The 20708-nt window shown below is 51.3% G+C and overlaps 1 protein-coding gene across 3 annotated transcripts in view; it reads right to left on the bottom strand.

Annotated features, from left to right (window-relative positions):
* Positions 1–5627: 5627 nt before the first annotated feature.
* The window catches only part of Wfdc1 (WAP four-disulfide core domain 1), a 26814-nt gene continuing 11733 nt past the window's right edge, over positions 5628–20708 (bottom strand). The window contains exons 3-8 of one of the 3 annotated variants that reach the window (XM_021170466.2): positions 13873–14062; positions 13040–13123; positions 12086–12226; positions 9459–9500; positions 7306–7379; positions 5628–5961 (exon numbers count right to left, since the gene is read on the bottom strand). In XM_021170466.2, the coding sequence (XP_021026125.1) occupies positions 7321–7379; positions 9459–9500; positions 12086–12226; positions 13040–13123; positions 13873–14062 (516 nt within the window). In that variant the 3' untranslated portion in view covers positions 5628–5961; positions 7306–7320. The remainder of the gene's footprint in view (positions 5962–7305; positions 7380–9458; positions 9501–12085; positions 12227–13039; positions 13124–13872; positions 14063–20708) is intronic. The other 2 variants (XM_029480334.1, XM_021170468.2) reach the window with 2 other exon arrangements.

The raw sequence follows: 20708 nt of genomic DNA, 5'->3' as shown, positions 1-20708 counted from the left end.
CCCTGGGCCATGGCAGGCCTGGGAATCCTTCTCTTACCATTCATAGAAGCCACCATAATTGTCGACACCTGACATACGACTGTTCCCTATGGACCAAAGGGTTTTCACAGGGAGAGAAGCCCAAGCTTGGCTGGGAGGACATCCAGAAACCTTCTAGAAAGTAGATATACAGACGGAGATCTCCAAGTCACAGGCCTTTGCTTCCCAGGTTAACGTCATGGTGCGGTAGGAATTTGTGGTTCCGGATAAATGGCTCCCCCAGGCTGCAGAGATGGTTCAGAGGGTGCCTTTCTGTGGAACACTGAGGACTCAGATGTGGATCCCCACAGCTGAGGCCAAGCATGCCACAATAGCATGCATCTGTGGTCCCAGCATCCCTACAGAAAGATAGGATGCAGAGATAGGGGAAAGGGGAGCCCCTGGAAGCTTCTGGGTTAGCTTGCTTGCTCTGCGCAGTGGTAAACAAAAGATCCTGTCTCAAACAGGGTCCAAGAGGAGGATTGAAACCCAATATTATCTTTGACCTACACACACACTGGCACATATGCATACCACTCACACACACAAAGATGAAGGAGGAGGAAGAAGGGGAGGAGGGAGAAAGGGGAGGGGGAGGAGGGAAAGAAGCAAGAGCAGGGTCCAGTGTGGCGAGCCAGCAAGTATATTGGAATCCTTTCTAGAAACATGGGGCTCAAAGGCAGCTATGTCACCAACAATTCAACCCCAGCGTGGGTGATACACAGATGGAGTGTCCGTCCCCAGGCAGCACTCTTCTCCTGGCTCCTCTAGCATCTCCAAGAGGGTTACAGCTGAGGCTGTGACCTCAGATGAGGATCTGATGGGAGAGGGGGAAGAGGGAGAGAGAGCAGAGTAGGGGGAGCCAATAGAGGGTACTTGTGGCTCAGAAGGTCAGTGCTGTGGAATTCCACTTACATATTGTCCGGAGAGTGATGTGAAGTTTCTGCACAGACACGGGGAAGCCAGGCTAGAGACAGCATGGTGAGAATATCTACATGGTAACCGGCAATTCTATTCTGAGGGAGGTAATAGTCACATACAGCCTTTCGAGTTACCCAGTGGCACGGAGACCACACGCTTGCCCTGTAGCCAGCCCATGTCCCTGGTTCTGATGTCACACTTTAGCCATGTCAGACATAACTGTCGGGGAAGCAGTTCCTGCCAGTGTTCGCCACACCTAGGCGTTCTCTCTGGAGACCTGGGGGCCATCTTGGCACCCCCTGGTAACCCTACACTTATTCCAAAATAAACACATGGAAGAAATATCACAGGTCCCTATCCCTTCCTTTTAAGTTCCTCTGTGGCCCCTCCAGAATGCTTCTGCCCACATACCTGATCTAGAGCACTGCCAACTGTCTGCCCCCTATGGCCTGTCATCCTCACGAGAGTCAGGCAGAACCTGCCTCTTCCCAAAGGCATCCGCAGCCTCTGGAAGAGTGTCTGGCACACAGTAGGTGCTTATGGTCTGTGGCTGGTCTTAATATGCAGCCAAGGATGAAGTAGAACTTTTGACCTTCTTGTCTCTACCTCCCAGCTGCTAGGATAACCAGTATTAACTAAGAAGCCAGTTTATGCCGTGCTGGGGATTGAACCCAGGGCTTTGAGCATGGTAGGGAAGTATCCTACCAATTCAACTACATACCCAGCTCCCACAGAAAGACTTTCGGTCCACAGTTTGGCCGGTGTAGGAAGAGTATGCACCAGCAGCCTGTTTAATCAATGACTTTGGGCGTCTGTCTACAGAGTGGAAGGAAGGAATGAGGGAGGGGCTTGTGGCTGGATAGTGTCCCCAGCAGTGACCTGGAAGAACGGAACCCAGCTCTGTGCTTGGGTTCTGATCCTCATTCCACCTCTGGCACCCCACCAAGTCCAGAGGGAACCAACGGTGAGGGCTCCACCCAGGCCTCCTAGGTCCCCTTTCTTCCAGGTTTCTGCTCCATTGTCTTATTTAGTCCCTTGGTGTTGGGGGCTCCCTTTCTTCCTTCCTTTCTTTCTTTCTTTCTTTCTTTCTTTCTTTCTTTCTTTCTTTCTTTCTTTCTTTCTTTTTTAAAGATTTATTTATTTTATGTCTATGAGTACACTGCTGCTGTCTTTAGACACACCAGAAGAGGGCATCAGATCCCATTATAGATGGTTGTGAGCCACCATGTGGTTGCTGGGATTTGAACTCAGGACCTCTGGAAGAACAGTCTGTGCTCTTGACCGCTGAGCCATCTCTCCAACCCCTGAGAGGTCCCTTTCTGACACCCTGTCCACTACGGAGAAGCTGTCCCCCCTCCCCCACTGTGGCGGGGTGAGACTTTTCAGTGATGTGTCTCGCTTGGTTTCATGCATGCTCCGGTATGTAACCCTTCACCTGTGTTCTGCAAACATGCTGGTTTGTTTTCTATTGCTGTGAGAAGACATGGAACACCTTGGGGAAGGAGGGGCTTATTTGGCGTATGTATTCTGGGTCAGAATTCATTGAAAAGCACCAAGGCAGAAACCCAAGCAAGGCAGGAACCTGGAGGCAGGAGCTGATGCAGAGGCCATGGAGAGGGGCTGCTCACTGGCTTGCCCCTCAGGATGCTTTCTTACAGAACCCAGGACCACTAGCCCAGGGGTGGCCTTGTCTCCGAGTGGGTTGGACCCTCCCCCATCGATCACTAATCAAGAAAGTGAACTCCTATTTTGTTATAGGCCAACCTGATGGGTGCATTTGTTCATTTGAGACTCCTTTTCCCAGATAACTCTAGTTTGTGTCAAGCTGACAAAAACCAACCAACCAACCAACCAACCAGCCAACCAACCAACCAACCAAACAAAACCACTTTACCAGAACAGTAAATAAAAGCAACAAACTCATTGGTGGCCTTATTTCTTCAGCTGTCATACACACACACACACACACACACACACACACTTTTTAATCTTAAAAGATCAGGTCCATAATCCAACAGTTAGTAATTTGAAATATGTTAGTATAAAACCTTGCTGATTCGCAGAGAGGACATTCTGACTTCTCAGTGGCTGTCACTGGCAGCTGGCGGCTGATGGCATGCAGATGGGGAACAGGAATTACCAGGCTCAGCCGTGACTAGTGACATGAGATCTGTCACCCCGATCCTCTGCTCTCTCCAGTCTCTCAATCTGGCTAGGGTGGCACTCCTTCATCCAGTGGGCAGGGTGTCACCCGTCTCCACTCACCTGTTGAACCACTCGAGTGTGACCTGGCAAGAAGCTGGAGTCTCTGTGAGCAGGAGAGACAGGTGTGGGGTGAGGAGGTGGCTGTGCCTGTCCCTCGCTATGAGACACAGACACAGGTGGCAGAGCCACCAGGTAGGGAGCTTCATTGTTACTGCTGTGTGGCTCTGGCCTGCTGGACTTTCTCTCCCTGGTCCCAGGATCCAGGGCAGGAGACTCCTAGCATGCAGGCCCAAGGAGGTTCTGACAGACTTCTTATAGTCTTCACCTGCTGGCCTGTCCCAACTCAGAGGTTGCTTCCATTTTCTAACAAGATAAACTCACAGAGCAAATCTAAGCCAAAATCAGGGGAGCTAGACACTGGGGACTCAGGAATCCCTGTCTTGACTGCCATGTTGGCTAGAGACAAGCCCTGGAATGTGGTCAAGAGCTGTCCTCTCCCTCTCCCTCTCCCTCTCCCTCTCCCTGTCTCCCTCCCTCCCCCTTCTCTCTTCCCCTCTCTCTCATCTCTCTTCCCCCTCCCCTTCTCCTCTTCCTCTCTTTCTTCTTCCTCCCCCCGCCCCACTCCCCCCCCTGCTAGATTTTTCCAGCCTTCCCTCTTTTCTCCTGCCCTCCCCACAGTGGATTCATGCTTGTACAGCCTTTTCTTTGTGGCAGACCATGGTAGTCAAGGGGGAGGTGATATTGTCATTGTTCTAAGGGATGGAGAAGCCAGAGACTCTACCCAAGGCCACTGGGCGAGGGTCAGGCTCGTACTCCAGGCTCAATCACATGCTGTGTTTCTGCAGCTACTTGGCTGGTGATCACTTGGCATGGCAACCCCAGAGACCAATACTCAGAAACTTAGCTTAGACATTCCCCACCTCCAGGAAGCCCTCTCTGGCTCCTCCCCCAGAGCCCTGAACTGGTTTTCTCCCACACCTACCTCATAGCACTGAAGGGCACAGACAAGAGTATATCCCTGTGCCTTTAGGAAGGAAGGTTCTGGGTCCTAGGGTCCTGCCTGCTTTACCCAGGATTGTGTGCCTGTCCTATGTAGCAAGCAGCACAAGAGGACCCTCCCTGGTGGTCATATGTGCAGAGCATCCTTCCCTATGGTCACCTGAAGGGGGACCTGTCTACTCTTTCCTTAGATCAACCTAATGATCTTGTAAGGATGCTCTAGGGGGAAAATGGGGGTGGGCAAGACCAGGGGTTGGGAGTTAAAGCTAGAAGATCTGATGGAAAACCACCAAGGAGGACTAAGCCAAGGTCAGCAGGACCAGAACACAAAGCAATTATTTAATTAAGTCTGCTCGTACAGGGAAGTCCTTGTGAAGGGACTTGGCCCAGGCAGGGCCACTGGCCTGAGGCAGCTTCCAGCTCACCCACCCTCCCCAGCTTCCCAATACCCCTCCTTGCTGAGAGCACCCAGGACTCAGCTGCTGTACCCAAAGAATCCATCTGGCCCCAGGAAGCATGGCACCCCCCACACACACACACACCCTGTTCTCCTTGATAACCTCCAAGGGGTAGCCTCCAGCACAGCACATTTAAGGATATTAAATAGTTAAAGCCCTGACTCAGACCTGAGATGGCTCAGCAGGGAAGGAGCTCACACCCAACTTGACAGCCTGAGTTCATCCCTGAGATATGGTGGAAGGAGAGCCAACTTGGATAAGTTGTCTTCTGACCTCCACACATGTGCCATGGGCAGGCACACACACACACACACACACACACACACACACACACACACACAGACTGTGGGAGGCACGGAGGTCCTTTTACTCACAGATAAGCACCAAGGGACCCAGGAATATTAAACACATAAAGTTGTTTCCTCCAAGGAAGGGACTCATAACCTATTATCTGCCCAGAAGGCTGGGAGTGGACTTGGTTGACAGACAGCCTGGTGGGTGACCTTGGCTGGTGATCTGTGTGGCTGTGACTACACTGGATCCTTCCCCAGACCCTTTCTGTGAGCCTGTCAGTCTATAGTACCTACCTTTGTGAAAGATATCACTTGTACTTTATAAAAGTTTTGATATAGTCATGCCTTTGCTTTATTGTGCACATGGGATTGGGCTAATTATCACCAGGAGAGTTTTCACCTAACTGTGCCGTGCTTAAATATACTTAAAACAATCTACTTGGGGTTAGACTCCTGATGTTTGAGCCAACACCAGCTACTTAGCCTTGTTGAATTGAACTACCGTCTTGCTTCCCAAGGATCACGACTCTGCTGGCTGAAGCCCTCCTCCTTCCTCCTCCTCCTCCTCCTCCTCCTCCTCCTCCTCCTCCTCCTCCTTCTTCTTCTTCTTCTTCTTCTTCTTCTTCTTTCTCNTCTCTCTCTCTCTCTCTCTCTCTCTCTCTCTCTCTCTCACACACACACACACACATAAATAAATGTAATTTTAAAAAATCCAGCTGTGGCTCAAGCCTTATAAAGTAGCTTACTTCTGCTACACGGTGGGCAGATTTATTTGGGGAACATTAGGGATGAATATATGCCTTCTGCAGGCAAAATCTGCCAAAGTCACCTAGAAGCTGCAGGTTCACATGACAAGGATGCTGAGCAGGGACCCAGGGCTGGTTAGGAGCTTCTACCAAGTGACCACACCACGCTGGGCCACTCTGGGCTTGGGAGTCTGAAGTCCCATTTCCCAGGAGCTCTTGAGTGCTGTTCTGTGAATGAATGGAGTGTGACGTCTAGGGTCAGATTCTTTGGTTGTTTCCAAGGCTTAGCTTGTGGAAGACACAGGAAAGGCCCCGCAAAGGCTATAAAGGAAAAGGGCAAAGAAAATGTGATTTGATTGTGGGTGGGACTGTTAAATTCCTGTCCTCCCTACACCCATCAGAAAGATGTATTTCTGCAAAGATGAAACCCTCAAGCCTCTGTGAGGTCTCCATGGCCCCTGATTAGCTACTGACCCATGCATTACCATTGTATACATTCTATAGAGGGGAAAACAGGTTTGGAGAACTGAGTCACTCGCTTAAGGCTACATGGTAGGGAGCTGGGATTTACAGACGGGCCCCATTGCCTCCAGAGTCTGAACTCCCGCCCTTCCTCAGCTATGATTCACCACCTCATGTTGAGCCTGAGCTAGCCACTCTAATGAAAGTTGTAGGCCTGGACTTATGACACATACCGAGGCTGGTTCCTGGTATTTGTAGAGAGCAGACAGGTTGGCATTGGTGCCTGCCTGCTCCACAATCTTTCAGGGATTTAGCCTTGAATACCCTAGAAGCTGGACCGAGCCTTCCTTTTCCACGCCCCCAGGGGAACTGCCGCTATCATGGCTGCCTTTTGCCTTGTGAGAGCATTAAAGTCTGGGCAGGTTCTTGGTTTGCAGGCAGGGGACCCTCTGGTGGTTGCAAACCTGGACCTTTGTATGTTTCTGTATGGATGTTTGGCTGGGCAGCTCCCTATGCAAATAGCCTCCTTGATATCCCTTGCTCCCTCAGCAGCCTCCCTGTGGCTCCTCAGAGCTGAAGTGACCCACCATGGGGACTGTATCCTTCCCTTCCCTCCACCTGGTGCCATCCTGCCCTCCAGACTACAACTCCAGGAAGCACCTTCACCTCTGAAAATTTCAGTTCTGGGCTCAGTACCCCCTCCTGAGGCCTCCCCCACCCTCTCTGGGAGCATCCTGCTTCTCAATACTTGCACAGTCCCTGGTATGTATGACTGTGGCCTCCTTGTTGATCTACTGGGTGACTGGTTTAGACTCCCTTCTAACAGGATGTCAAACAAGCCTGTGGGATGTGTTTCCCAGTGTACAGTAAGGACCACCAGCTGCTGATGAGCACTGGGATTCAGTAGATACCACAACGAAGCTGAGCTGGGGGATCCTGGGACCACATCAGTCAGACAGCTGGTCCTTATAGCATTGTCTGGCAGAATGGAAGAGAAGACAGGGCTTATGGGGCACCACTGGCCTAAGCTAGAAGGTGTGAAGGCAGCAGATTAGAAAGGAGGCAGTGGTCAGCCAGGTCTTGGGTTTAGGGTCAGCTTCCTACTTGCTGGGTACTTGGAGGGATTGTGATGTTCTGATGTCACCCTCCTGTGGCCAACTTGGGTGTGACAGCTGTTTGAGCAACCATCTTGCCTCCACTCACCAGCCAGTCTTCACTTTATGGAAAGTGCCTCTGTTGTCCCTTCCCAGGCTCTGCCACATTCTTGGAGTCACCTTCTGCAACAAGAGCACACAGTCCATCAGAACAGATGTTCTGCTTGAATGCCCACCCTGGCCTGCTGTGACCGTCACAGGACATCTGGATGCCTTGGCACCGCATGGCAGCTGGCCCTGGGCTCCAGTCTGCACACGTAGCTCTCCCCTGGCCTCAGCAGGGCTCCTGCCTGCATCTCTCTGTTCCTTCTTCAGTATGCTGGGGACTGAGCCTCAAGCACACTAAGTGCCGTACCTTTGAGCCATAGCCTTGGCTCTCCTACCTACCCAATCCACCTGGTTCATTCATCACATGTTCATCACAGCCACGGGGACAGCCACGGGGGCAGCCACAGAGACAGCCATGGGAGCAGCCCACAGGGGCAGCCACAGAGACAGCCATGGGAGCAGCCACGGGGGCAGCCACAGAGACAGCCATGGGAGCAGCCACGGGGGCAGCCACAGAGACAGCCATGGGAGCAGCCACGGGGGCAGCCACAGAGACAGTCATGGGAGCAGCCACGGGGGCAGCCACGGGGGCAGCCACGGGGACAGCCACGGGGGCAGCCACGGGGGCAGCCACTCCTCCCCCAGATCACATGCCCTTCTGCTGCCAATGCCTCTAATCCCATAGCCTGAGTTTTCCTGATCCCTCCCTAGGAAACCTCTGACAACCTGGTCCTCATGGTATTTAGTGTGTGTCAATACCACGAAGAAATGGGCTTTATGGGTATTCAAATTTCCTGCCTGGGCTACTCTGACAGGAACTAGGTTCACTGCATTTGCAGATGGAGCCACAGCCCTGAGTCACCTGTGAGCAACGCCTGACAAAGACATGCTACATGAAAAAAAAAAAAAAAAAGACATGCTACATGGAGGGGATGGGGGTGGGGGAAGGGTGGACAATGAGTGAGTGGGTGGGTGAGTGGTGGATTCATGGAGTGGGTGGGTGAGTCAATAGATAAAATGGAGAGATGAAAATGGATAGGTAGGGTACATGGATGAATGAAATGGGTAGATCGAGAGATGAGGAAGGAAGATCAAGAGAGGGAAGAAAGGAAGAAGGAATGGATGAAAAATGGATTGGATGGCTGAATGGAGGAATGGAAAAAGGATGGGTGGATGAGTGGATGGGTGGGTTGGTGGATGGATGGATGGATAGATGGATGGATGGATAGATGGATGGGTGGATGGATGGATAGATGGATGGGTGGATGGATGGATAGATGGATGGGTGGGTAGATGGATGGGTGGATGGATGGATGGATGGATGGATGGATGGATGAATGGATGGAAGGATTGGTGGATGGATGGGTGGAAAGATAGGTGGGTGGATGGACAGTTGAATGGCTGGGTGGATGGATGGATGGATGGATGGATGGGTGGGTGGATGGATGGATAGATGGATGGATAGAAGAATTGGTGGATGGATGGGTGGAAAGATAGGTGGGTGGGTGGACAATTGAATGGCTGGGTGGATGGATAGATGGGTGAATGAGAAGATAGGTAGGTTGGTGGATGGATGAGCAGGTGGGTGGATATATGGGTAGATGTGTAGCTTGATGAGAAGATGGATGGGTGGGTAGATGGATGGATGGTGGGTGGTTTATATGGAAGGATAGGTGGATGAGTGAATAGATGGATGGATGGATGGATGGGTAGATGGGGGTGGATGAATGGATAGATGGATGGATAGAAGATAGATGGAAGGATGGGCAAGTGGGTGGGTGGGCAGGTGGGTAAAGTGGATGTAAGAATGGATAGGTGGTTAAATGGGCGGGTGTATGTATGTATGGATTCTTAGATAAATGAACAATCAGAAAGATGGACAAATGATCATCTTCTCCAATTCCCTGCATGAGGGTAGGAGACACAACTGTGCCCATCCCCAGACTCTGACCAGAGTGTAAGGACATGACTGCCCTGAGCCCCCCTCTGGCTCATACTCATCATCATGACAGGTCTCGACTTTATTTCTCAAACCTAATTGCCATTTTGTTCTCTCTAGTCAAGTCCTGGTCTTTTGAAATTTATTCAGTCACACATATGCCTTCTCCCCTTTCTTGTGTCTTCTTCAGAGAAAGAGCGCCTTCTTCCTCTCACCTGGATATTCCTTGTGAAGCTTCTGTCGCTGGACCCGCCCTTCTGCACAACAAGCAAAAGGAGAAAGCTTTTAGGAGCTCGGGTGCTGTGCTAGTCAGTTTCCACTTACAGCTCTGTGCAAATGTTTTGACCTTATTTTGAGGATCAAAAGAGACCCGAGACCAAAGAGTTTGGGAACTGCTGTCTGGACCATAAAGCTCTCTGTCCCCTGGCCCAGGAGAGCAGTCAAAAGAAAGACTGTGCCTTAGGGTGGTCTTTAGCCTCTCTCTCTCTCTCTGTGTGTGTGTGTGTGTGTGTGTGCATGATTGTGTGTGCATTCATGCATGTGTGTGTGCATGAGTGTATGCCTGTATGTGCTTGGAGGCCAGAGAATACATTAGTATCCTGCTTTTCATTGTCTACTTTGTTCCTTTGAGGTAGGGTCCTTTGAACCTGGTGCTAGACGGGTAACCAGCAGTCCCAGTGTTGGAATATCACACCATTTTTTAAAAATGTAGATTCAGGTCCCTATCCTTGTGCCACAAGGGTTCTCACCCATCTCTCTAGTCCTAGCAATAAATTCTCAAATGACCCCAAAAAAGCACATAGCTCATTTCTGGGGGGGGGGTTGTTTTAACAGTGCTGGGCCTCGGTGGTGGCTCCAGTTATGTTCCTGAAGCTCTTCCATATTCCTGAGGTTACTCTGAATATGTGGTTTAAAAAACTATGTCTCTTGTAACAGTGTCTCTTGGTTACCGTGACACGTGTTCTTGTACTCTACTGAGAGCTTTGTTCTAAGGGAAGGTGAGGGACTTTAAGATGTTTCCAAACTCAGATATAATTATCAGCAATTATTTCTAAGTGACAGCCCTGAGGTCAAGACGGGGAGAATTCATTTCCACCTGGGGGGGTTGGAGGTGTTCCTGCGGGCGAGGAGGCACGCAGAGCACACGAGGGCATGTGCGGGTGCATGCACACACAGGTGCATGCTTGGGTGCACACATGCGCTTTGCAGGTCATGGTGGGGCAGGTTCCTGACCTGATTCCTCCCCCTTCCTGTGCCAGGGCCAGAGGTGGCACACACTCACTGCAGAGCTGCTGTGTGTCCGGTGAGACATAAGCACCCCACAGACATCGATTCAAGCCTTAGAATCTGCCCATGCAGTAATCAGTACCCCAAACCCCATTTTACAGATAGAAAAACTGAGACTAAGAAAGTCTGGTGAGAGAGCGAGGGCACCCAGGAAGGAAGCAGAAGGCTGTGAGAGGTTTCTGATGTTCTGGGCTGCAGACTTGCCTCCATTGCATTTTGGTTTTGATTTTGGGCATCCGTGGCGTGGTCTTGGTGAAGAGCCCATTCTCCATGCTTAGCTTCCTTAGGAAATGAGTCCATTTGAATTCAGACTCTCTAGAACTTGTCTGAATTGGTCTTAGAAATCATAGAATCAAATGAGCAAGATCAGGAGACCAGAAAGGCCATCCTGGAGCTGGGATGCAGCTCAGCTGGCAGAGTATTGCCTCAATGCACAAAGCCCTGTGCTCTATCGCCCTGTATATAAACCCAGCATGGTGGCTTATGGTATTATAGGCCTGTTATCCCAGCAGGTGAGGGCAGAAGAATCAGAAATCTAAGGCCATCCTTAGCTACAATAAGTAGCGGGTCTGGGCCAGCCTGGGCTATATGAGACCTTGTGAGAAAGAGTCAGGGATGGGGGGTTTCCGATGTATGAAGCATCTCTAGGGAAGCCAGGGTTTCTCATGGAAGGCATCCCTCTATCCTGCAGCACTAGATGGCTGCCTGCTTCAGGGGTTATATACCTGCAGGTCCACCCCCCTCTCCATCACCTGGTATCTAGGGACTGGCATTGATAAATGGGAAGACGCTACTCCGTGCAGAGCCATGATGGTCTTGTGTGTGTGTTAACCTGGCTGTTCCCTACAGAACTTCAATTAGCAGCTTGACCACTCTGCTCTCAGCCCATTTCACACAGGCTGGACCTTGCCATTCACTGCTTTACCCACGACCCCCAGTGACACGTGTTAATGATAACCCACTGCCATCTGAGAAGCAAGGATTCTCAGACAATTCAAACTGTGAGGTTTGGGCGTCCTGGATGGATCACCAGGTAAAGGTGCCTGCAGTGTGCCCAAGCCTGATGATCTGAGTTCAAGTTCCAGAGCCCACGAGAAGCTAAAGGGAGAGGAGGGACTCCCCAAAGTTGGCCACAGACCACATGTGGGCCTCGGAGCACCCACTTGCTCTTCCCTCGTCATATAATAGATTTTAGAAATTCAAATCTATGGGGTTAAAGACTGATCTAGAGATGGATACACAAGATCTGGTGTCCCCCAACACTTGTGCCTGCCTGGCTCCACTCCCAGAACTCTGCATGTTTTCCCCTGACCCTATGACAACAGGAAGTGGTCCCATTTTACAGGGGAAGAAACTGAGGCTCAGAGAGGCAAAGAAATCGACCCCAAAGCCACCCAGGTAGCAGACACAGACAGAGCTGGAGTTACAGGAGGGAGCAGAGTACAGAGGGACAGGAAGTGAGGCTCAAGGACTCTGAGCCAGGCTTGGGTGACAAGGTGTTCTCTGGCAATGAGGTTGGGGCCGGTCCAGGGCAGTTTGGACCAGTAGCGCTCACCTGCTTGCCGGCGTTGCTTAACGCACTGTCCATGGTTGGGTATGCCCTGGGCTTCATCCCCTGGCTGCAGGATATGGCACTCATAGCCTGAGGGACAGAGGAGTGGCTCTGCCCCATCCTCGGTGGTACTGCAAGTCTCTGCTGTGGAGGGACACAGGCCAAGTCTCAGACAGTGGACCTGGGGAGCAGACAGTGCACCCCATCCAGAAAGGCCAGTTTCCACCCGCATCCAGATGCTAGACGGTGCTGTGCCTCTCACACAGTGCACACCTGCACACTCAGACATCAAGCCACGTTTATACACACATGTGCACCCAGAGAGGCCTCCTTGCATCAGCACGCCTGCACACACACACACAGTCACAATGCCCTAAATGCACCATCGTATAGAGAACAACATGTGAACGCATGTACAACGGCATACCTGAAACATGCACACACAGCTATATCCACGTGTGTATGCAATACAACCGCCCACAATCAACACCTATATATACACATGCTTTCACACACGTGCTTAGTCACAGACACACATATGTTCATCCACAGCCACAAGAATGGGTGTGTGCATAGTAGTATACCCTGACGAACATGGTCCACATGAGGGCGTGCATAGCCACACGCCCAGATGCACACACACAAGTACACTGTCCCCAGTAAACCTCAGGCCCATATGTGGTTCCTTTAAGAAACATCCTTCACTTTCTATCCACATAAGGTATCTTTCTCCAGAGGTGGCCACAAGGCCCTTTAAGACTTTAGGGGTCCCAGACCCCCTTCCTTCTCATTCTCTACCCAGGAAGGAGACCCACTGTCAGGGAAAGCCTCACTCTTTCTCTGCACAAGCTACAGGAACCAGACTGGGCTCCCAGCCAGCATCCCTATGGCTCATGGACAGTCTAGTGAGAAAGGCTGGTTCTGATCTGGGGACCTGGCATGCCCAGGGGCAGGTACCTTGTAACACTTCCTCAGGACCATCCAGTAGCCAGCCGTTGCCACCCAGCCATCGTGGTTTGGGCTGCACCAGCCAGTCTAGAACTGACAGAGAACTAGGTGAGAGGGAGGGAGGTTTTCCTGGGGTGGGTTCATGTGACCAGCCCTGGGTGGGGAGAGGTGTGTCATCCCATAGAAGAGGTAAGGATGGCTCCCCACACACTGCCCTATAGGACACACCACAGGCCTGCAGCGTCCGGGCCACCCTTATCCTCCTGTCCCCCAACCCCACAGGCCAAGTGCTAAGACAGAATATAAGCAGGCTACCAACTGAGCTGTGTCCCACCCTGGATATACAGGTACACATGTATATTGAATTTTATTTTCAGGATGTGTGTGTGTGTGTGTGTGTGTGTGTGGTATGTGTGTGTGTGTGTGGTATGTGTGTGTGTGTGTGTGTGGTATGTGTGTGTGCATGTGGAAGGTCAGGCGATATCTTGGATGAGTGTTTTTTCTCCTTTGACCATAGGGGTCATCAAGTTGGTACCCTTAGCCTCTTATCCCTTACTCTTCTATGGGCTGAAACATCCTATAGGTTGGACTGCCCTTCAAAGGGTGGAATTGTATGGAGGTGACATGGTGTCCCTAGATGGGTATAGTCCATGCTGGGGGCTCTGTGCATGCAGGTGAGGCAGCTGCACCTAGCAGGAGCTGCCGGGGTGTCTGAAGGCTGCAGGTGAACACCCAGCCTAGGTAGCGGGTAGCTCAGCACAAATACAGCTCAGCTCTTTCTCTTCCCTAGGTCAGCATTGGGCCCACCCGACCTCCAACCCCCTGACCCTGGCTCAGCTTACCTGGCGGAGGTGGCACCGCCTCCAGGCAGGCATAGGCACAGCCATTGTAGCAGCAGCGCCTGTGTCGTGGGCACTCAGAGTCAGCCTGGCAGCGTGTGGCCTGACAGGCACCTGGGGGCAGTGTCCGTGGCGGTGGTGGGCAGCGGTCTGCATGGGGCTGCCGGGAGCCTGTCGCTGCAACCTCTTCAGCCTGTGGGACATAGTGAAAGGGCACTGACCTAGGCTTTCAGCCTGAGCCTCCTCCCTGAGAAAACAGTTATCTGCGCAAAGAGTGGGGAAGGTCTGGATTTGACTTGCTGTTTCTCTGCGAGTCCTCAAAGAGATGGCTTCAAGAGGGAGAGAAGGAAGGAGGGAAGGAGGGAGAGAAGGAAGGAGGGAGGGAGGGAGGGAGGGAGGAGCGAACTATAGAAAGAAGGCAGTTTTGGAGTGTGTGCCTGGACAGCAGTCTGCATGCAAAGTATGACCCGCTATGAGACAGCTCTCATCTGTCTTCATATGTCTGCATATACATGTAAACAAACATGCAGATACATGTACGTGTGCATTTCTATAGGAACATAGTTTTGTTTATGGTACATCCATGTATCGGGATCTCTAAGAATTCATACATCATACACAAGAGAACAAATTACACCATCTTGGATACGTCTCACAAGTAGAACACTTGATGGCCAGAAGGTGGCGCTGTTCAGGGAGGGTGGCAGAAATTTTATGGGGGAGGGTGTGGTTGGAGGGAGTACGTCATGGGCCCACCTATGCCTGTGAAAGAGATACGCGGTCCCTTCCTGTCCCCAGTGTCCTCACTGACAAGACTGTAAGCAACCTTGTCCGACCTCACATTCCCACTGCCAGGATGTTCTGCCTTGCCAAGGCCCATGGCCACGGAGCCAGCCAACTATGGACTGAACCCTCGGACACTGTCATGTTTCCCTCAAGTGATGTGGCAAACACCAGACTGACAGGGCTGGTGTCCTGGGCACGTATATGTCCGATTTGACATAAAATATAGACACCTGAAGGGAGGAAACCTTGGTTAAGGGAATGCCTCCACCAGATCGGGCTGTGTTATGGGCCAGCTCCATAGAGTGTTTTCTTAACTAGTGATTGATGGATGAGGGCCCCACCCATTGTGGGCGGTGCCATCCCTGCGCTGGTGGTCCTGGATTCTGTATGAGTAAAGCAAGCCGGTAGTAAGCAGCACCCCTCCGTGGCCTCTACAGCAGCTCCTGCCTCCAGGTTCCTGCCCTCGCTGTTTTGGATGATGAACCCGTTGTATGGAACTGTGTGCAAAATAAACCCTTTCCTCTCCAAGTGGCTTTGGTCACGGTGTTTCATCGCAGCAGTAGTGACCTTAACTAAGACAGCTGGTGGGGAGCTGCAGAGATGGCTTAGCGGTTAAGAGCACCAAATGCTCTTCCAGAGGTCCCAAGTTCAATTCCCAGTAGCCACACGGTGGCTCACAACCATCTGTAATGGGATTTGATGCCCTCTTCTGGTGTGTCTGAAGACAGTGACAGTGTACTCACATATATAAAATAAGTTAATTAATTAAAAAAAGACGAAATTTTTAAGAAAAAGATGGATTCGAGGGTAGAGGTGCTGGCTGCCTAGCCTATGATTAGTTTGACCCACACGGTAGACAGAGAACAGATCCCGGCACATTTTCCTCTCATCTCCACATGTGTGTGTGTGTTATTCCCCCCCCCCCCCAAAGTAAACGTTTTTTAAAAATCTGACTATCTACCTGCAAGGAGTAGTTTTGGAGTGTGTGGAGCTGGAGAGATGGCCCAGAGGTTAAGAGCACAGTTCCCAGAATCCTCCTGGCAGCTCACAGCCAACTGTAACTCTAGTTCCAAAGGATATGAGTCCATCTTTTCACCTCTGTGAGTGCCAGCATGTGCAGATATACAAGCAAAATACCCATGCACGTGCATGCACGCACAAACACACACACACACATATGTATATGCATATATATATATATATATATATATATATATATTGCACGCCTTTAATCCCAGCACTCAGGAGGCTTGCTGGCAGATCTGTGAGTTCAAGGCCAGCCTGGTTTACAGAGTGAGTTCCGGGACAGCCAAAGCTACACAGAGAAATCCTGTCTCATAACAAACACACACACACACACACACATACACAAAGTGACTTAGGCAGTCAGGTCTTGACTATGTATATACATATTAATCAGAACATACATGTTTAGTATATGTGTGTATGTGCATCATGTATGGGGAGGGATGAAGATGGGAAGACTGTGTGTCAAGACAGCAACACTGATCCACACTTGGAAATAGATTTATGATCTTTCCCAGTTCATTTTTATATACAGGATCTCATGCATCCCGCCGGCCTTGAACTTGCTGTGCCATTAGGAATAACCTTGAGCTCATGGTCCTCTCTCACCTTCCAGGCGCTTCCTTCCTAGCTGAAATGACAACTGGACTTCCCTGAGGCTTGTGATGGCCAAGCAAGCTGTTCAAAACTGCTCTGGCTGAGACAGTGCTTGCTGGAGCCAGAACTGTGCTTCAGCAGCAAGCAGGTGTGGACGCTGTGCACCTTCATCATGGGATCTGTGGAATGTTCAAAGCAGCTGGGCTGCATGAGAGAGGTCTAGCCCTGGGGAGGGTCTAACAAGACCTGGGGGTGGTGGAAAGACCCTGGTGCCGAACAACTTAGCTTATTTAAAGAAAAAGGGAGGGGGTTGTTTGCATCAGACATCCATAGTCAACATTAACGGTGCTTTAGCTGTTTGGGCGAGCTCTGCTTCACTCTGGTCCATCCACAGTCTACTGAGCTGTCTTCCTCCAGAATGCTTGAGTAGGGGCCAGCTCTGCCCTGGAGCCATGCAGTACTGCCGATGTCCTGCAGAGGGCGTCTGGTCACAGGGAATAAGTCCCTCTCAGGCTATTTCACCCAGTTGTTATCAGAGTTTTCTGATTCCTGTCCAAGAGCTGGGGTGCAGGTGTCATGGGAGGCTCTCGCCTACAGCCTGCTTCACCCAGAGAACCTGTCTCTTCTTGCTTGCACAGATTGTTCATTCAATTTGTGAAAAGTAGGGGGCTCCGTTAGGAAAGAGCTTGCCTTGAACCTGAGTTCAAGTCCCAGTACCCTTAAAAAAAAAAAAAGTCCAGCCCTATTGAGAAGTGCTTATGTTCCTGGTAATGGGGAGGCAGAGACAAGCCTGCCTCGCTTACTTTGTGAGTTCCCTGTCTCAAAAGACAAGGTGAACAGAGCCCCAGGCATACCCGAGCTTGTCCTCCGGCGTCCATACATACACCTACACCTGCACCCACATTTGCACTTTGCATGCACTTACAAACATCTGTCCCCACCAGGCACCCATACATCTATCCTCACACACATACACACATCCATCCCCCATCTATGTATAGTCTATCCATAAACATACAAACATACATACATACATACATACATACACATACAAACATACCTGCATACACGCATCTCTCCCCGAAACACATAACGGGAATAAAGAAATGAACGATAAGAGGAAGAAGACATTGCTAAGTAACTCTTGGTGGATACAGAGGAAGGCCTGAGGTTAGCACTCCCCTAGAGACTCGAGGGAGACCTGTGCGGGGCTTCTGACCCCCTTAGTCTTCAGTCTTTAGCATCCTGATGCTGTTTCCCACATCCATATGCTGTCCCCAGTTGCTTAGAAACTGCTAGCGTGGGGACATCACCCCTCACGCTCTGCTCCACATTCAGCATCTAGGGGATTAAGTGAACTGTGTCTTGTTCAGCCTCAGCAGCCCTAATCCTGATCCACCGTGACAGCCATGCCAGGCCCCCTTCAGAGGGTGACTGAGAGCCACTGGGTAGGGTCAGGCTTTCTCCACAGTAGGCTCCATGGGCAGACACCGTGGTGCCCAGGGGGTCAGCAGGACCCTCCTCTCTGACCTCTCTGGCCCTCCTGTCCCATCAGCTGGTCACAGACAGCCCTAGTGAGGCAGGGTCTGTGGAGAAATCAGTTGTAGATGGGCCACTGCTGTCCCGTGGGAACGCAAGGCTGTTTCTCGGGATGGAGATAGGAGATAAGCACCTTAGACCCCTTCCTGAAAAGAATCGTTACTGGTGACTGGGATCTGAGGGGCCCCGATTAAAGGGTTTTGAAGAGCACTCTGTGTCCTGCAAAAGGACACTTAGAAACACTCTCAGCAAAGGGTGCTTCCTGAGATCTGAGAAACTCAAAGAAACAGGGTGTACCTTGTAGCCCTTCCCAGCTCAGGTTAAAAGGCTTGGCAGCCCCAAGGGCCAGGCTAGGACTGGCTCCCTCAGCCCCTCCTCTGCCCCCCTTCCTCCCCTCCTGTCTTCCTTGTGCACCTCTCCCCATGCCCTGGTTGTCCCCTGTCCGCCATCTACCACCTGTCTAGCTGGTCACTTGTGTACTCTCTACCCACACACAGTGCCCCATCCAGCCTTTTGTCCCTGATAGATGTGCATGTGTGTGCACATGTGTGTCTGTGTGTGCATGCATCTGTGTATGTATATGCGTGCCTGTATCCGCCTGTATGTCTGTGTGTATGTCTGTGTGTCTATCTGTTTCTGTGTGACCCCACACTCTATAGACAAGACAGGGCCAGCCCATGCACCGTATTCCAGAGGCTGCCATGATACCACCGATATCTATGACATACATCAGTCCTGCTCTTCACCCAGGCTGTCCCCTCCACTTGATGCTTTGCATATCCTTGGTACTTGAACCAAGGAGCGAAATCTACCTTTAAGCAGACTCAAGAGAGACAGGTCAAGGCAGAGTTGAGATTAAGGGCTCAGGTTTAAGAATCAGACCAGTATAGGGTTGAACCTTGGATCAGTGGGATTGATTCTATAGGGAAAATTAAACCTCTGTTTTCTTCCCCTGCAAACAGCCATAGTTGCTGTGGTTGTGGTAAAGCCTTACGGGTGGGGTGCCCATGCCAGGACCCACAATGCTCCACTCCAGTCAGTATTGATCACTGCTGCCTCTATTGTGCCTGACTCTGCAGCTTATAGGGCCTCCCTTCCCATCTCTGTAACATGCTGTCCAAACACATCCATGCCCTCATTCCTCCCTGCCTCTCCCACACACATCACTCACAGGGAGTGATTGGCTGGGCACTCCCAACACTGTGAGCTGTGGTGTGATGCTAAGAATCCTGCAGGGACGGCAAGATGGTTCCATGGTTAGAGTACTGGCTGCTCTGACAGCTGACCAGGGTTCAACTCCCAGCACCCACATGGTGGCTCACATGTGTTTGGGACTCCAGTTGCAGGGGATCTGATGCCCTCTTCTGGCTTCTATGGGCACTGCATGCATGTGGTGCACAGGCATGCATATAGGCAAAACATCCATAGACACAAAACCAAACAACATCTTAAAAAAGAAAAGAAAGCCAGGCAGTGGTGGCTCACACCTTTAATCCCAGCACTTGGGAGGCAGAGGCAGGCGGATTTCTGAGTTTGAGGCTAGCCTGGTCTACAAAGTGAGTTCCAGGACAGCCAGGGCTATACAGAGAAACCCTGCCTAGAGGAAACAAAGGAAGGAAGGAAGGAAGGAAGGAAGGAAGGAAGGAAGGAAGGAAGGAAGGAAGGAAGGAAGGGGAAGGGAAGGAAGGAAAAATGTGTTCCTGGTCCCAGGAGTGCTGGCCTAGTGGCCCCAGACGATGTTCAGAGACAGAACTACAAAACAGCATTTAGTGGAAACATGGCAACCTCTCTATGGCAGGGTTCTTAGGCGATGTGGGGGAGGGGCACTGGGAACAGGCACCTAGCACCGAGACAGACTTCCTCCTTTGTACCACTCTCTGACAACTGCTATGTAGCCTTGTTTCTCTCAGCTAGGTTCTCTTGCTGGCCCTGTCACACAGTGTGGAACCTGAGGCACATGGCCACCACCCAAGGAAGTCCTAGGCTCAGAACCTGAGCCACCTGGTTTCATGGTTGCGGTCTGAAGCAATACTTGTCAGCTCTTACCCTACTCAGGAGCCTGCAACATGCCCCTCTGGGGGTGTTATTAGCCCACTTTGCAGATGAGGAAACAAAGTCACAGGACTAGCTCTCCAGAGACAGAGGCAAATTGGCTCTCTCTGACTCCTCCAGAGCCTTTCTGTCCTGGAGCCTGGCCCTAAGGGTCCCTCCTTTCACACTCCCCAGCTTCCATTATCCTGGGGAACAGCCCCAGTTCAGGGCACAACTATCTGCCACCCTCATCCAGGTACATTCTAGAAACAGCTCATTCCGACACTGCCTGTGGCCATGGCCCACCCTTCTCTCCAGCCTACATTGCCACAGGAAAAGATACAAGAGCACAGCCAACCCCTCAGAGAAGCCAGCCAGGCTGACAACATTCTTCATGACGCACCCTGTGATGTCTGCCCTGGCTTTACACCCCTACTAGGGACTTTATCTTAAGTGTGACCCCGAACACCTGCCTGGCAGATCCTCTGGGTACTGCTCAGATATCTCTCTGCCTCATGCCAGACCTGAGTAGAGCAATCCTTCTAAGTTCCTCCACCTGGTGGCTGCTTCTCCTCCTCAGGCAGAGAGTCTGACACCGGTGTAGATCCACAAAGCCCTGTTCTGTTTTGGTTGCTGCATCTACAGCACATGGGTCAAGGATTCACCTTCACAGGGCATGGGAGGGGAGGGTCCGAAGGTTCAAGTTCATTGTCCTAGAAGAGCCAGAGAAGGCTTGATGGGTGTGGCCTCCCTTCCCCCAGCCTGGAACCTGCCTGCTCAAGGGTGGAGCTACCGGCTCATTCGTCCTGCCACGCCTACTGCTGGAACCTGCCCTTGCTGCCTGGAGTCACACACGTGTT

The sequence above is a fragment of the Mus caroli genome, chromosome 8 (assembly GCF_900094665.2).
Source record: "Mus caroli chromosome 8, CAROLI_EIJ_v1.1, whole genome shotgun sequence".
Classification (NCBI taxonomy): Eukaryota; Metazoa; Chordata; class Mammalia; order Rodentia; family Muridae; genus Mus; species Mus caroli.
The sequence above is the reverse complement of the archived record's forward strand: the minus strand, read 5'-3'. Positions and strand labels throughout refer to the sequence as shown.